Source organism: Neoarius graeffei, chromosome 26 (assembly GCF_027579695.1).
Source record: "Neoarius graeffei isolate fNeoGra1 chromosome 26, fNeoGra1.pri, whole genome shotgun sequence".
NCBI classification, from domain to species: domain Eukaryota; kingdom Metazoa; phylum Chordata; class Actinopteri; order Siluriformes; family Ariidae; genus Neoarius; species Neoarius graeffei.
This window is the reverse complement of record NC_083594.1, coordinates 8,721,706-8,739,382: the sequence shown is the minus strand read 5'-3', so window position 1 is coordinate 8,739,382 and position 17,677 is coordinate 8,721,706. Positions and strand designations below refer to the sequence as shown.

Genomic DNA, 17,677 nt, shown 5'->3' with positions numbered 1-17,677 from the left:
TTTCAAAGCAACCTGGGCTTCAATAACACCTCAGCAGTGTCACAGACTGATCACCTCCATGCCACACCACATTGATGCAGTAATTCATGGTAAAAGAGCCTCAACCAAGTATCGAGTGTATAAATGAATATACTTTTCAGAAGTTGGACATTTCTGTATTGTAAATCCTTTTTTGATTGATCTTAGGAAATATTCTAATAATTTGAGAGCCAAGATTTCTGATTTTCATGAGCTATAAGCCATAATCATCAAAATGAAAACAAAAAAGGCTTGAAATATTTCACTTTACATGGAATGAATATAGAATATATGAAAGTTTACCTTTTTGAATTAAATTTTGAAAAAAAAAACTTTTTTCAGGATATTCTAATTGTCTGAGATGCGCTAGTATATGAGCAATACTAGTGCCAGAAAACAGTGACAGGAGACATTTGAACTGAGATTTTCTCTATTCTGTTCAAATTAGGAATGACATGAAAAAGCAGCATTAGCTCAAATATTTCCTTGGACTAATCCAACCAATTTTGAGTGTGGTCTCATATTTCTTCTGTTCCCTACCCATAACTTTAATTAATTTGCGCTAGCAGTGCTGGCACAAATTTTTACTCTCACTCAGGATCTTTCTACTTTATTCTACTTATTATTATTATTATTCTCCTAATGATTTTTTAGGATGCTATTTCTCCCTCAGTTTTCAACCAATCATCACCAAATTTCACATGAAGACTACCTCTGGGCTCAATTACGTTGCTATGACTTTTGGTGGTGATCCAGATCACTGAACCAGAATGATCCATATATTATTATTATTATTATTATTATTATTATTGGGGCGGCACGGTGGTGTAGTGGTTAGCGCTGTCACCTCACAGCAAGAAGGTCCGGGTTCGAGCCCCGTGGCCGGCGAGGGTCTTTCTGTGCGGAGTTTGCATGTTCTCCCCGTGTCCGTGTGGGTTTCTTCCGGGTGCTCCGGTTTTCCCCACAGTCCAAAGACATGCAGGTTAGGTTAACTGGTGACTCTAAATTGACCGTAGGTGTGAATGTGAGTGTGAATGGTTGTCTGTGTCTATGTGTCAGCCCTGTGATGACCTGGCGACTTGTCCAGGGTGTACCCCGCCTTTCGCCCGTAGTCAGCTGGGATAGGCTCCAGCTTGCCTGCGACCCTGTAGAACAGGATAAAGCAGCTAGAGATGATGAGATGAGAGTATTATTATTATCCTAACTTTTTTAGGATGCTATTTCTCCAGTTTTCAACCAATCATCACCAAATTTCACATGAAGAATAGTTGCCATGACTTTTGGTGCTGATCTGGATCACTGAACCGGAATGATCCATGAAGAACAGCCTTTTTTTTAATCACTTATAGCTCTGTCAATTTTCATGATTTTTTTCAATCAATTTTTTTTTTTCTGTTCAGGGCAGCAGGGCATAACTTTTCCTTGACCTTCAACTGACAAAGGTCAGCTAGCGCAAATTACTGTGACTTTCGTCACAGTCTCTGTCTAGCTCCTACTTGCAATTAGTTCCCTGTTTGGCAAACAAAATGGAGGAAAAAACATATAACCATGGGTTCATTCTGCCATATGTCTCATTAATGTCTAACGAAGAAAAATAAAGCTTGACAGGAAGTAGCAACAATCAATGTCACCTCTCGTTGAGTATATATATAGCTAGTATGCTAAGTTTTGCTTTGCTAATCTGCCAATGAAGTTCGTATGATGCCTTCTACGAACCATGTAAATCAAACAACCAATTTTCACACTGATTATTTCCTTTGTATTTAACTAGTTCGTGTTAGAACATACAGTACATATAGTTACTACAGTTTCATTATACAGTTGCACTAGACACTGCCCACGAGTGACACCAGTAGCAGCCTCTACACACCCACAAGAGACAAACTACAAGCAGCAAGATTGACTTGTTTCTTGCTCATCCAAATGTAAGGTAAGAAGGGTGGAAATGGAGGAAAGAGCTGGATAAAATAGAGTTGTAAGTTGTGGAAAAACTCCAGCGATGATATGGAGAAGAAATGAAAGCTGGAAGAATACCATAGATCACAAAGACGAGTTGAAGAAAACTGCTTCCTGCTGCTTTTCTCATCATCTCATTTTCAAAATCAATTTCTAATCAATGTGCTGTTGGCTCCATTGACATTTGTGACAAAATTGCATTCATATTTCAAGTTCGGAACAGCCGTTTTACTTTCTTGCACCTTCGAATTGTGACATTTTATATCTCCAATTGTTCCAGCATGTTTATTTATGTGCCCTCTCTCTATCATCTTCCCTTTTCATTCACATTTTGATCTCTCTCTCTGCAAAAGCACAACATTTTTATAATATAATAAGGCTCACTTCCCATTTCAATCTCGCCCTACGGCGCTTTTAATTGGAAATGGAGGGAATACACTGTAGATTGATGACCGTACACACTATGTTTGTGGTCTATCAGAGAGTGAAATGAGATGTGCTTGGCCATCCTTTCCATTGTTCCTCTCCATATCAGCATGTCAAAGAGATAAAGTCAACCGGCAAGGAAACATTCATTTAATTCAGAAAGCAGTGAGCTTTTGGTAGCGACCATTGCCTAGAGAGGAATGATAAGGATAAGGTTATGCTTACCTGGTGTTGGAGAGCTGCCTGACCTTTTGACACCTCCCTGCTGAAAGAGGGTGTCCTTGCTGACCTCGACTACCTGGACTTGCAATAAAGGGGCACTCCACTTCATGGTGTATTTGGGCCCAACTGGAACCAGACTGCTGATGTCTGGGGGACCCCTAGTGGCAGAAAGCAAAAAGAAATTCCATTTAAACACTCCAGGAACATTGTCGACTCCCCCACACACCCACAGTTCTTCTTTTGCCATCTTCAGGCTTGTTTCAATAGTTTAATTTTGTGCAAATAAAGTTTGTTCAATGATTCCTTGGGATCAAGTCAACAGGACAGTCGATTTCAGTTGCAGAACTTTCCCAGAAGGCATTGCAAGACATCTGACTCTATTTTGAAACAGTAATACCAGAAATACCAGATGAGTCTTTTTATAAATGTTAACAGAAGCAATAAAAATTTCATTGCATAAGTCAAAAGAAATAGACAAACGGAATTGCTTTAACTAGACTCTGCCTGCTGCCAAGAACTGAAAATTTCACTTTCCGCCTGCAAACTCTTTCCAGTGTTTAGTGCTATAAATGGCTACTTATGTTATATGCACGAGTCATACACACTTCTCAGGTTAGAAAAGGAAATAATAGTCTTGAAACAGGGTGCCATCTCTTCGACACACTGGTAGGATGTCGCCAAGGCGCAATTGAGTCCCCTATCCTATTCAATATCTATATGGACTTTGTAGTCAGGGTAGCACGAAATGAAGTACTAAGGGAGTACCAGGTGCAGGTGTGAATGTTACATACTGCATTCCCAATGAAGTATCACCACGGGAATACCGCTCAGAGGCCCCAGCACGTGGAACTACCCAGATTACCGAATTGCTGTATGCTGATGATGAGGCGATTTTTGCAAACTCAATAGATGAACTAAAGAACACCACACCCTAGAGATTTACGATCGAACCTTTGCACGCTTCGGCTTGAAAATGTCTTATGTAAAAACAGAAACTATGGCCTTCAACGTAAATGAGGAAATAAAGAGCCAGGCAAGTCTGCTCACCATTGATGGTAACAAAATTAAAAATGTAAGGGTTTTTAAATATCTCGGGTATACAATTACCAACGATGAAGAAAAGACGTCTCGTTTCCTATTTGCAAGAATTGGAACGGCCTACCAGAAATGGAATGAGCTAAAACATATCCTCACAGATAAGCGAGTCAAACTATCAACTCGAGTCAGATTCCTCACCACGTGTGTGTGATCTCGCCTTCTATATAGTATACAGGCATGTGCACTGACTGAAAAAGAGTTGGATACAGTGGAAGTGATATGGAACGGATTTCTAAGGAAAATGGTCAAGGGTGGGTTTCAACGCATCAATGCTCCCACAAGAGAAAAGCAAGTGTCCGATGACAGTGAACTAGATTGGAGATACAAAATTTCCAATGAAAAACTGAGGGAACTTACAAACACTCCTCCTATCCGCATCTTCTGTCAACGGCAGTATTTGAAATACCTAGGCCATGTTTGCAGGTTACAAAACTGGGCCATACAAAAGCAAGTTCTTTTTGATTGTAGAACACCGACCAAAGTCTGGACTAAGGTCGAAAAGTTGCTTGGGGTGGATAGAACACAGGCTAGGTGGTGTATGATGGACAAAACAAGGCTTATGCAACTGATGGATGTTAGACTACCCCCATCAGGAGCGCCCCAAGGCCAGTAATGTGCCAAGAGGGAAATATGATGATGATGATGATGCCATGCTGGTGTAATGGTTAGCACTGTTGTCTCACAGCAAAAAGGTTCTGGGTTCAAGCCCAGTGGCTGACAGGGCCTTTCTGTGTGGAGTTTGCACGTTCTCCCCGTATCTGTGTGGGTTTCCGCCGGGTGTTCCATGTCCCCCACAGTTCAAAGACGTGCAGGTTAGGCTAATTGGTGGCTCTAGATTGACCGTAGGTGTGAATGTGAGTGTGAATTATTGTTTGTCTCTGTGTGTCAGCCCTACGATGATCTGGCGACTTGTCCAGGGTGTACCCCGCCTCTTGCCCATAGTCAGCTGGGATAGGCTCCAGCTTGCCCGCAACCCTGCACAGGATAAGCAGCTACAGATAATGGATGGATGGATGGATGGATGGATAGTCTTGAAACACAAACAAAATCTTCACAGCATGCCAAAAAACATTTCAAATAAGCTGCTCTCAGAAGTGCAAAGCCCTCTCTGGTGGCATAAAATAAAGAAGAAGAAGGAAAAAAAACTAAACACATCTTCCACCATAGGACAGAATGGACAGTATGGCTAAATCCTATTTCACAGGTGCTGGGCAATGATAATGTGTCTTTATCTGTTATGTCAAAACAGCAGAGATTTTTATTCCTCTACAAATGGCAGCTGAACATTTTGGACCTCATTGCATTTTTTTGAAGAATGACTGGATGGAACTAAACCAAGATTTTGTTTATGTTTTTCCTACAAGTGAATACACTTGATGTCATGGTATTTTTTTCCATCCTAATGGTGCATAACACAGTTAACACAGTGGTTCGATATGTGCAGAGAATTGATGAATTCAGGCGAAGTGAGAGGACTGTTAACCCTGATCATGATAGTGTAACCTTAGCTGTAGGCTAGCTAATAGCATCATGCCTTGTCTTTTTTGGAAAATGAAGCACAATACTGTAATTTGTATTATGGTTGGCCAAAAATGCAGAAAATGGAGCCTTATTTGTATGTATTTTTCTCCTTAAAATAGTGGAAAGGTTAAGTTATGCTAACCCATTTATACCAGCTGACCTTGCTTATAACCTTTGTTCACACTGGTGAGCCAAGCAAACACTAACATAAAGTAAGTCCAGACTCAGGTTCAACTACTCGCTGGAATAACAGCAATTAGTTTTCTACATACTTGAACACAATAGACACACTCTTCTTGACTAATCTATTAATGTGGCTTCTGGCCATTCTGACATTTAGTAAGGCTCCGAAATGTCTTAGAAATGTTTTAGTTGGTGATTCAAATGCATTTTTTTTCCCCAAAATAACTCTGTGTTATGGGTTGTACTACCGGTTCTTCGTAATCATAGATATCCAAAAATGACAGAAGAAGATCATAGACCTTGAGATCTTGCCTAGTAATATTCTCCTGAGATTTTTCAGGGTCCTGAACAACATTTATCAGTGAACTACTTCTAATAAGACATTATTTGCTTAAGGTCTTGCACCCTGTGTTTGAAAGCCAGTGTTTATCTCTGCTGGAATCGTAATGCTCTATCACTGTGTGACGTACAACATACCCAGAGCAGCCTGGGGAGTGCCTTGCTCAAGAGCACTTCAGCCATTCCTGCTGGTCCAGGGAATTGAACCAGAGACCTTTTGGTCCCTATGCTGCTTCTTTAACCATTAGGCCATGGCTTCACAACGTCATAGCCGTCTTTTACGGTATATTGACTACAGGAAAGTAAACAAGCCACTATCAAGAAATCTTATCTTCTCCCAAGGACGGAAAATTTGCTTGGCTCTTTTTGTTACTCCATAGATACCTGTATTTGTAATTGTCTTAGAATCTCACTCAAACACTCTGGCCCACAACGATATATACAAGTGTGATGTCATGTCGTTTGGTTTTGCAAATGCTTCGGTGACATTTCAAAGGATGAAGAACTTGGTGGTGGCTTGCCTTATATAAATTGTAGTGTGATACTTCAGTAGTTTCCCTACACCAAGCATCTTTCCAACATGCCAAGTCAGACTTGACATGCTGATCTGACACTAAAGTGCCTTTTTTTTTTAAGACCACGGAACCAAAGGTCACATCAGAAGAAGGGTTTCCGATCTTATCCACAAAAGGCCAGTGTGGCTGCAGGTTTTCTTTACAATGAAGCACTAACCAGATCTGGTTCCACCTGTTTAATCAATTATTCTTGGCCTTCATTTGACCCATGAGATATGGCTTCTGCTTAGTTGAATCAAGCCACCACTGGTCTTTTGCAGATAAGGTTGAAACATCCTTGCTCCAGAAGGTCAGAAAAGTTGGTCAAAGCATTCCCTGTGCTATCTACCATCAAGTAAGTGAGCAATTTAGTCAGTTTGAATGGTTATTTTTAGAACATTTGTAAACTTCTATGACGACACATCAGAAATTACTTGGGTCCGAGGCATTCCAGACGTAGTGTCATGCCCGGCTTTGCCTTGCTGAGAGTGCTCACTCCTTCCCCATATAATTATTGAACTTGAACTTGTCTGGGTCTCCCTCCAGTCCAAAGGGGGAGCTGTCTGGTACTGCAACACCTGGTCTAGACAGCCGTGACAGTTCAAATACGTGGCCATTCAGTGTTCGCTAACTGGCTATCGGGGCTTTTGGTTTTGGTAACTCTTGCTTTGCGCCATGGAGGCCCTGCACAGGCCAACCAGTGCTTTATTACTTTCCTTTAAATGTTTATTATTTCTTATTTCTTAATTATGTTTAAATAAAATACTATTTAACCTGAACAACGGTGTGGACTCCCTTTATGTTGTGCTTATTTTGAGCCAAGTAGGCACGACAGTAGGCTGTCCTAGATGATAAAGTACCTTCAGGCTATGTGTCTGTGACATTATACAAGAGATTTGGTGTTTATTTTTAGAAGCTTATTTGTAAGCTGAGAGATTAGACACATGTTAGTTGGGGGTACATGTAATGTAGAAGAATGGTCTATAATACAACTATAATATTTCTATAATAATTACATAGAGACCCTTATAAAAATGAACACTCCCAAAGTAGCTTCTCTATGAAACAAGTCTCTATTATTTGAATTGACTGAACGCACCATATGAATATCCCAAAATCTCGAAGGACCCCCTAAGATCAAGTAGAAATATTTCTACAGTGTACTTTGCAAACAAAGCACAATCGATACTTGGATTGTGCTTTGTCAAAGGTTTTTAAAGGGCAAGCAAAATCAACTTCAAAAGAGCAACATTTAAGAAGCAACTATGTAGTGATTACTGCAAAGGATGGAACCAGATGCAGGGTTAGGAGAGAAAAGTCTTGCTTGTTTACCTTTTGCTCCATAGATCAATGGCACGGTCATAGATAATTGATTTGAAGGGGACAAAGGAAGCTCTTATGCTTTTGATCTATGGATATAAGCCTTGCATCAGTACCTAAACACATAGCCATTTGTTCTTAGATAATGAAAATGCTATTTAGCGTAAGTGCCATTATAGCTACATAAATAGAAAAAAATGGCTCGGTAAGACAGACGCCACATTTAGTCTATCAGTCAGTGGCTATCAGTCAGAAAGTGACTTCAGGGAGGAGTAGGTAGGTAGGTAGGTTAGTGGTCACTCAGAGGAGTCCATTTGTTGGAACACTCACTTTACGTTAACGTTTGCACAGACGAGCATGTTGCTGAATAGGAAGACTTTACGCTCCTTGGATTTGAGAACCTGGCCACGTTCGCCGTACACCGTCTCGATCAACGTCTCGCACAGGACCAAAGAGCTCTGATCTGAATTCAGCACCTGGAGAAGGAAACAGCAACAATGTAATAATGCAACAGTAATATCGTTCCTACAAAAGTAAAACAGCGTGTTAGGACTGGGACTGTTTTGGCCTCTAGAGGCCGCTGTTATTTCCTTTTCTGGTCATGTTTGTTTTGGCCTCTAGAGGTCACCACTGTGTTCTGTGTTTTGTTTTTTGTCTTATTGCCTGTTTCCTGCCCCGCCCTGTCCTTAATTAGTTTGTGTATTTATACCCCTGAGTTCAGTCCTCTTGTCACGGAGTCTTTGTGCTGTTATGTTTAGCTCCAGTTTCCTCTGTACCGTGTTCCTTGCCTTTGTCTTTTTGGTTTTGCACTTTGCTTTTCTGTTTGGACTTTTTGGACCTAGTATTTACTGTTTTTTGGATCTTCTGAGCGTTGGTATTTTTGCCTTTTCTTTTCTGGTTTTTTGGCTTTTGTTTTGACTTTTGTACTTTGGATTTTTCTTATTTTTTCCTTCATCTTCTGAGCATTTTGGATTATTTCTTTTGGACTGTATATAATGTAAATAAACCTTTTGATACTTTTTCTACTTCCACCTCATGCCTTTGCATTTGTGTCATCCCCCTGGTGGCCTAGTGGGGGTTTGCTGGATTATCACACCAGCAAACCAGGTTCGAATCCCAGCAAAACCCTAACACAGTGAGTTTCTGTTTGATGTTCCATGCTTCTGATGTTTGCAGCACCAGCTGAATGAAGGACACCAGCCATGCCATTGAAAATAAAAGGTCTGATGCTAACCTCATCATTCTTCTATTTAAGGAATCAAAGCTGAAGTTAACCTGATAAAATAGCTCATTTTTATTTGTTCGGATAAAAATTTATAGTTGAAAATGTTGGGTATAAACCATTCGGAGCAGTTTAGTGTTCTCATGTGAGGCTGTCCCAATCAAATTGATGAGAGCAGGCATGTGTCATGGTGCCGTTGTCAGAATGGCAACGCCCCCCTTTTTGGGGTGAAAACAAGCACTGTGAAAGTGCTGGCATCAAATTGGACAAGCGAGTGGCAACATGCCTAAAACCTGCTCCGTCAAACAATAAAAATAACCCCAAGTTGATGATTTTCTTCTTCCCAAGAGCACAAAGGACAGCAAAAGAAGAGTTCTGAGGCTTCAGACCATCCGCAGAGAGGATGAAAATAGTAAACTGTAGTACTGAGAGGACACTCAACCCCTACTGAGTGATAATTTTTTCTAAATAATGATGCTGATCATTGACCAACAATGACAATGTAATTATTTGCCTGACTGGCCATATGTTTGGGATCCTAGTAGCTAAAAAGCACATTCTTTTTTATGCTGGTGAATGAGAGTGGCTGTTTTCACCCAAAAAGGGGTGGGGCATTACTGTACTCAAGAGCAAAGTATCCAGATATGTTGCTCTCATGAATTGTGGAACAGAAAGTCTGCACAGTTACTAAATGTTCTTCATGGATTTACTGCATATGAGGTACACTTCTATCCACACTTGCCCCTTTTCCACCAAATCAGTTCCAGGGCTGGTTCGGGGCCAGTGCTTAGTTTGGAACCGGGTTTTTTGTTTCCACTGACAAAGAACTGGCTCTGGGGCCAGAAAAACCGGTTCCAGGCTAGCAGCAACTCTCTGCTGGGCCAGAGCAAAGAACCGCTTACGTCAGCGGGGGGGCGGAGTTGTTAAGACCAACAATAATAGCAAGACCACGAAAGGTCGCCATTTTTAAATAAGCAACGAGATATCATGGATGCAGTAAAGCAGCAGTCATCCATTATTGTTGTTGCTGCTTCTTCTTCTTCTCCATGTTGTTGTTGCTTCGATGTTCACGCCAAGGTTTATGCAAACACAGCGACATAACTGACATAATGATGTGGCTCCCCTTAGCACCGCGAGCTATGGAAAAGCAAACTAGCTCTCAGCTGGCTCGCAAGTTGAACGAGTTGTGAACCAGCACCAGCCCCGGAACTGATTTGGTGGAAAAGGGGCAACTGACTTACATTTAAGTGAGCAGTTGAGGGTTAGGGATTTTGCTCAAGGACCCCACAGAGGCAGTTTGGTGGTGATGGGATTTGAACTCGCAAACTTCCAAGCAGAAGCCCAATGCCTTAACTAATGAGCTACCACTGTTAAACTCTAGCCAGCAGAGATGCAAAATGGCTTTGGAAGTCCTGTATCTCTAATAACTCATTGGTTTCAAGTTTAATTCAAGATATTGGGTCATGCTCAGAGTTGACAAATTAAATTCATCATATTCAGAGGCAGGTTACGGAGGTAATTAAGTTGATTTTCTGGGCTGCTTCTCATTTTTAAAGTCGCTTGTATGTAGTCGTGCATGATTTTGAAGTAGACAGAGTTTTCTTGCGTAGGCTCGTCGGAGAGAGGGATGCTGTTTAATGTAATATTGCGTGACTAAAAATTACAGAGAAAAAAATAGAAATAAAAAGGACTAATAGAATGAATATATTATTTTTATATATATATATATATATATATATATATATATATATATATATATATATATATTACACGGTTGCACGAAGATATGACGTTTATCTTCAAGTGGTGACTGTATGTACAGTATCACGAGTGAGCAAAGCGAACGAGTGAAAATATTTTCAATACGAAAAGATAAACTTCATATATCTGTGTAATGTTCTTTATATTATATTATATTATATTATATTATATTATATTATATTATATTATATTATATTATATTATATGGACACATCCACACAAAAAATATCCACAAGTTAATCAAAATAATTTTGAACCGGTTTGCCGTTTTGACAACACGTATCTAGTCAGTGGGAAAACACTGGGAGTGATGTCAATGGAGTGAAATATCAGGAATTATTATACATACAGGACACTTTTTCGATGGACTAAAAACACGTGCTCTATTCCCTTCTCGCAGGTTTCATTCATTTGCTTTGATAGCATGCGATATTGTTAGCATATCACTTATTCTACATGTATTACCTCATGCTACCCAATGGAAAATGAGCGTTGAATATGGTTTACGATATTGCATGGTTGGCAACATGACGTCACACGTCGGAGACGTAAAACTTCCGCACTAGCGAGCGACTGTGACAATTTGTAAACACACATGGCTGCCAGGTTTGCTTCATTAAATACAGAGAATACAGAGAGAATTTTGAAAGAGAAAGATGCATTGAACACTCGAAAGGAATGTGTGTATGTATAGTAATAATAATATTGGCTGTCTTTTTTTCATGGTCTATCAGATATATTCCATTCAGCTACTCGTCTTTGACTCGTTCAGTATCATGATAGCTGAATGGAATATATCTGATAGACCACTCAATGCCAGCCAATATTATTTAAATATGTCACTCAGATCTGTGATGTATTTTGTATGAAAAATGAAAGTTTTTCAAGACGAGAAGATAAACGTCATATCTTCAAGCCAACATGTGATTTTCTTTTTATTATATCGACACACAAACAAAAAGTCCCCAAATTTATTGAAACAAAACAATTCATTGAGTTCCTCATGAGTGACATATAGAGATTTATATCACGGTTTTGGTTCTCCATGTCCCGGATAGAGCTCATATAAAAAATACAAGTGGCGTATTTCCCAGTAAAACACTCAGGTCCATGTAATATATATTGGGTATTGCCAATGTGTTACTGTATGAATAGCCCTGGTTGTAATTATTACAGTAATAACTTTAGTACATATATGTTATTTACCAGCTGGGAGGGCCGTATGGTGAAATGCCATGACCGAGGTCTTGAAAGTACTGAGCGAGGCCCTCTGGGCCGAGGTCAGTATTCAAGGCCGAGGTCACGGTATTTCACCATACGGACCGACCTTAAGCTGGTAAATAATATATTTTTTTTTTCTTTACCAAATTCTAACAGAAAACGAGAGCGCCCGAAAGGGAAAACCGAGCCGAGCCGCCATTTTGAATCCTCATTCACGGCTATAATGCAAATGGCTTCCTCCTCGGTATACAAGTGCACTTCCATAGCAGGAAAAAAAACTACATTTTGCCGCCTATGTAGTCCCCTATTTATACAAAATTGAGTCATTCAGGATTCAGCCATGTTTTTGCTCGGCGTTAGCAACAGTTACAGGTTTTTAGCTTTCTCCTGAAATGGTTTCTTTTATTTCTTCTTCCTCAGGGTAGTAAAACTCGCTTTCGCTGTGAACACTGTCGTTATCGCTATCCATGCTGTAAAATTAATGCTATTCTCCTGAGAAATGCTGGCAAAAATTTATAATATTTTTGATAATCTTATAAATAAATCTCATTTAAAAAAAAAGATAAATGTTGACTAAAAATGCTACTATGTTTGTTGTTGTTGTGAATGAGCGAGTCGCCAGAGGTCCATAACCGGGGTCCGTAACTGGGGTCCGTATCGTAAGACCTGCTCGCCAGCCAATCAGAACACTGGATTTGATGGAAACCGGACCACAAAAAAAATAAATGTTATCATCAAATTCCAAGAGTTAACTGTAGACTATTTTAATGTGCTTTCAACTCACTATTTTGAATCGCTCTCATGTACTTTTTATTAATTGTAGTTCATATCCATGTAAAATTCATTCCTCAACACAAGAAACGCAGTGATGAGGAAATTAAGATGCTGAACTCTAATTAAAGCCCAAGATGAACATCTGAACAAAAGTAGTCAAAAGTGTTGCACGTGCAGAACATCAAGGTTATTTACAGCCTGATGTGAAGCTAATATTTTCCCGTGGTTCATTACACTTGTATTCTGTTAAGCTTCGTCACGTAATACCAATAAACCTTGAGCAGTAATTGAACTGCGAGCTAAGTAGTTCAAAGCAAACACTGTGTGGTTTTGCTTGATCATTCAAAAACACAGTTGTGTAAATAATGCATCTGTTTTCCTTCTTGAGCCACAATCCAATGTCGCGTAAGACAAAATGAGTTGCTGGTTCGAGAGGGAATAGGAAGTGGCATTGAGCCTTTGTTAAAATGCATTGAAAAAATTAGAAGAGCCGCTGAGCTACACATTCTCCCTACTTTCTGATACTGTTTTTAACATGCCCTTGTTGAGTTCTCCTCATACATAAAATCCATTGGGGATTGCACAAATCAAACATTACATTTTTGAAATATTGAGTACTTCTGGGCTTATTTTTACATTTATAAACAGATGAAATCAGCATTTTGAAAGGAAAGTTCTATAATATTATGGATAAGCTCCTGAACTTAATGTTGACTCGACATCTTCGAGCTTCTAGAGGTCATGGAACGTTACTTGAGTTGTTAAACTAACAGATACTCCTTAAAGCAACAATCGACCCTGAATGATTTGCGTATTATGTTTTTTTTTTAATGGGCAGCACGGTGGTGTAGTGGTTAGCGCTGTCGCCTCACAGCAAGAAGGTCCGGGTTCGAGCCCCGTGGCCGGTGAGGGCCTTTCTGTGCAGTTTGCATGTTCTCCGCGTGGGTTTCCCCCACAGTCCAAAGACATGCAGGTTAGGTTAACTGGTGACTCTAAATTGACCGTAGGTGTGAATGGTTGTCTATGTGTCAGCCCTGTGATGACCTGGCGACTTGTCCAGGGTGTACCCCGCCTTTCGCCCGTAGTCAGCTGGGATAGGCTCCAGCTTGCCTGTGACCCTGTAGAACAGGATAAAGCGGCTACAGATGATGAGAATGAGATTTTTTTAATAATTAACATGATTTTTCAGTGGCATTTGATGAAAATAAACTTCTTTAAGTTGGTTAAAGTGGCACAGGTGTGTCGATCTGCTGGTTCAGAAATCATTGAATCCACTCCCCTTTCTGAATTGTTGAGCTGATACCCATCCCCATAGCCAGAGGTGGACAAAGTACCCAACTTCATTATTTAAGTCAAAGTACAGATCCCACTACTCAAATGTGACTCCGATACAAGCAAAAGTTGTTCAGTCAATTTTTTTTTTATTTAAATTAAAGTACTGAAGTACTTGCTTTTAAAAATACTTAAGTATTAAAAGTACATCATCTGTCAATGCATCGTTGTATTATTGCCACAACGCTTACAAAACCTAATGCCGTTACCAAAGACAGAAATGTGAATTCACAAAATGAATGCATGCTGTGCCATCATGGTGGTTTAACGTTAAGCTAGCTAGCCAGTGAAACTCCACCTGACATGCTAGCAAACTCTTTTTAAACTCAAAATCATATTGTGTAGCTAACGCTACTAGAAAAGAAAGATTTCTACATTCTGTTTATCTGGCAAGATTATGCAAAAACATATTTCTGAAAGCACTTCAGATAAGTTAACGTTATTCATGTTAACGTAACTCCGTTTTTACATGCTAACTAACAGTGTCCAAGTTAACTAGCTACGTGTTAACGTTAGCCGTGGACAAGGCTACGGCAACTTGGCGGGCAAATCCATAGAAAGTCATTTGACTAACCAGACTGTATAGCTACGTTTGCGACATTATCGCTAGCTCTAAAAGCACAGACAACTTCGTCGCAAGCTTTCTCTTGGAATAAAACATTTATATCCCTCAATATGCTCCCGCAGGTTGGACGGCGAGTTTTTGTAGGCCGTGATGTGGTTTGTTTTCAGCAAACAAAGCAAACGTTTAAAATGAAACGAATCTTTAATCCTTTCAGAAAACTGAAACATGGGTTCTAGGTAAAGCCATGAGTGGATGTGTATTCCCCAAAAGAACCGCCTCATTCCATTCTGCCATCAACTGATCGTGTTTAAATAACGCTGCTGAGAAATAAGTGAACTCGATTTTATCCAGTCTATGGACGTGACGTGACTAGTGATTACTGATCGGCTGTCTCAGTGTCACCTGCGAAAAAACTAGTGCTGTCAAGCGATTCAAATATTTAATCGCGATTAATGTCGCGACAGTCATAGTTAACTCGCGATTAATCGCAATTTAATCGCATATTTTTGTCACATGAAAAACCATTGTAATTCTCTTATCAGCATAAAAACGTGAATGGGCTTGCTTTGTATTGCAAAGCATAACACGTCTTGACACAGCCACTGCAAAGTGAAACCTAAGCCGAGCACCGGGGCTAGCAAAAGAACCATGAGTGAAGTGATCTACTGCTTGAGTTAGTCTACAACTCTAATCAGAGAGACAGGTTACACAGTGACGGTAGGCTTGACATGCTTGATTATAATATAAAGTACACTATTATATTAAGTTTAAGTTGTTCGTTGATAAATATTGCATTGAATCTGATCTTTACTGTTTCAGCTCACTTAACACATTTTGTACTTTTACACTTTCTGCCTGTTGATGTGTCGCGCTGTCCAATCAGAGGCGGCCAAATTTGCATATTACAGGAAGGATTTCTGGGATAGCATTGAGTTTACAGTTCAGAGGGATCTGGCTTTTTTAGACGCTGTCTTCTTAAAACTGAATAAATATTTAAAAAGAGCCAAATGAGCCAGTCTTTTGAACGGCTCTTTTCAAAGAACAGATCACAAAGATGCGGATCCCATCAAAGAGCCATAAATCCCATCTCTACTAGCGCGCCCTGCCCGCGCTGGTTCTTTGGGAGGAGGGCAGAGGACTCTGGCTGTGCGGGGCATTACAGTCTAGCTGCTATCGTTTGTCTCTGTTCCTGGCAGTTTCAAAAGCTTATGAAAAACCTACATCATGTCACAGAGCGTTAATCTCGCGATAAAAAAATTATCGCCGTTAAAAGTGAGTCAAGTTAACGCGTTAATAACACGACATTTTTGACAGCACTAGAAAAAAACAATCACGTTTTAGAAAAGAAAAGAAAAACGTATACACTTTCAAAGCTGCTTCATAGTAACGAGTAACGAGGACCTTGATAGAAATGTAGTGGAGTGAAAAGTACGATATTTGTCTTTCAAATGTAGTGAAGCTAAAGTCATAAGTTTCCAAAAAAAAATACTCAAGGAAAGTACAGATACTCAAAAAGTGTACTTAAGTACAGTACTCAAGTAAATGTACTTCGTTACTGTCCACCTCTGGACATAGCTGGTATGCATCAGCTTGTTTCAATACATTTTATTTCTGAATGCGGGGTGTCCAAACCACGTGTTAGCCTGTTTACAAACCGCTCGGTTCAGACAAGTCATGTGAGGTCGTGACCGCGGAGCCACAGCAAACATGGCGGATCGCCCAGATCGAATGAAGGCTCTTCAATCGAGACAAATTGAAATATTTAGAAAAATATTTTTTTTAAAAATAAAAATCAAGAATTTAATTAAATATTCCAAATTTAAACGCACCTGTGACCTTGCTCATTATAATATTATAATAAAGATAAACTTCGTCCGTTTCCGTACCCAAGTGTAAACATTAGTGCGCTGTGTTTTTCCAGTTCATTCTCCTTCACAATCATGAAGCAGCGGGCAATACAGCGTGTGATTCAAGTACCTCGGGGTTATTCTAGCTCCACAGGGCACTATTCATCTTTTTAATACATCGACCTAACTCTTTCATATATTACCCGCAATGCAGTCTGACTCCCTGATGATACTGGCACAAGTAGGAATTAGCTCTTGTTTCATCTCTCCTTAAAGAGAGCGATGCAGCAGCGCTTTATTCCTTTAGTCTGCCCTCATCTAAGCACTCTCCTCAAACAGGTCAGCTTGCAAAGCTTCAATTTTTATGCTAATAACACGATCAATATCATCACGCTCGTCATCTCAGAGATCGCGGACTAGCAGAGCCAAGTATCTGGAGTAACTCAGGACAACTGCATCACAACGAATTAGTGCAAGATTCATGGAACGCATCACAAATATTTCAAAATAGACACATTTCAGCGTGGAGTTTTGTTTCGGATTGTATTCCAACAAGGAAGCATGACGCACAGAGGAAAAACAAAGTGTCATAAACACATGCAGACAACTGAATTCTATCCAAAACCTGTGAACATACAGTTCTGTGCAAAAGTCTTAGGCGCATGTAAAGAAATGCTGTCGACCAAAAATGGCTTAAGAAACAATGAAATGAAATGTTTCAACATTAGAAAGTACTGTAATCAGGAAGTCATAATAAATGAAACAGTCGATATTTGGTGTGAGACGACTCTTTGCTTTAAAAAAAAAAAAGTAGTCTGAGGTACAATGAGTGCAGTTTTATAAGGAACTGAGCTGTAGGTTTTACTGAGCATCTTCCAGAACCAGCCACAGTTCTTCTGGACACTTTGACTGTCACACTCGCTTCTTCATTTTGCACCGAAACCCAGTAGCCTTCATTATGTTTTCCTTTTTCATCTGAAAAGTGCTCTCTTATGGAATATGCTGCTTAGATACAAGCTTTTTTTTATGTAACATTTAATTTCGGGCGGCACGGTGGTGTAGTGGTTAGCGCTGTTGCCTCACAGCAAGAAGGTCCGGGTTCGAGCCCCGGGGCCGGCGAGGGCCTTTCTGTGCAGAGTTTGCATGTTCTCCCCGTGTCCGCGTGGGTTTGCTCCGGTTTCCCCCACAGTCCAAAGACATGCAGGTTAGGTTAACTGGTGACTCTAAATTGACCGTAGGTGTGAATGTGAGTGTGAATGGTTGTCTGTGTCTATGTGTCAGCCCTGTGATGACCTGGCGACTTGTCCAGGATGTACCC

At 40.1% G+C, this 17,677-nt stretch overlaps 1 protein-coding gene across 1 annotated transcript in view; it reads right to left on the bottom strand.

Moving 5' to 3' along the window:
• The window catches only part of arhgef10la (Rho guanine nucleotide exchange factor (GEF) 10-like a), a 419,992-nt gene that overhangs the window by 278,367 nt on the left and 123,948 nt on the right, over positions 1-17,677 (bottom strand). The window contains exons 15-16 of the mRNA XM_060910368.1: positions 7,968-8,113; positions 2,626-2,780 (exon numbers count right to left, since the gene is read on the bottom strand). Of these exons, the coding sequence (XP_060766351.1) occupies positions 2,626-2,780; positions 7,968-8,113 (301 nt within the window). The remainder of the gene's footprint in view (positions 1-2,625; positions 2,781-7,967; positions 8,114-17,677) is intronic.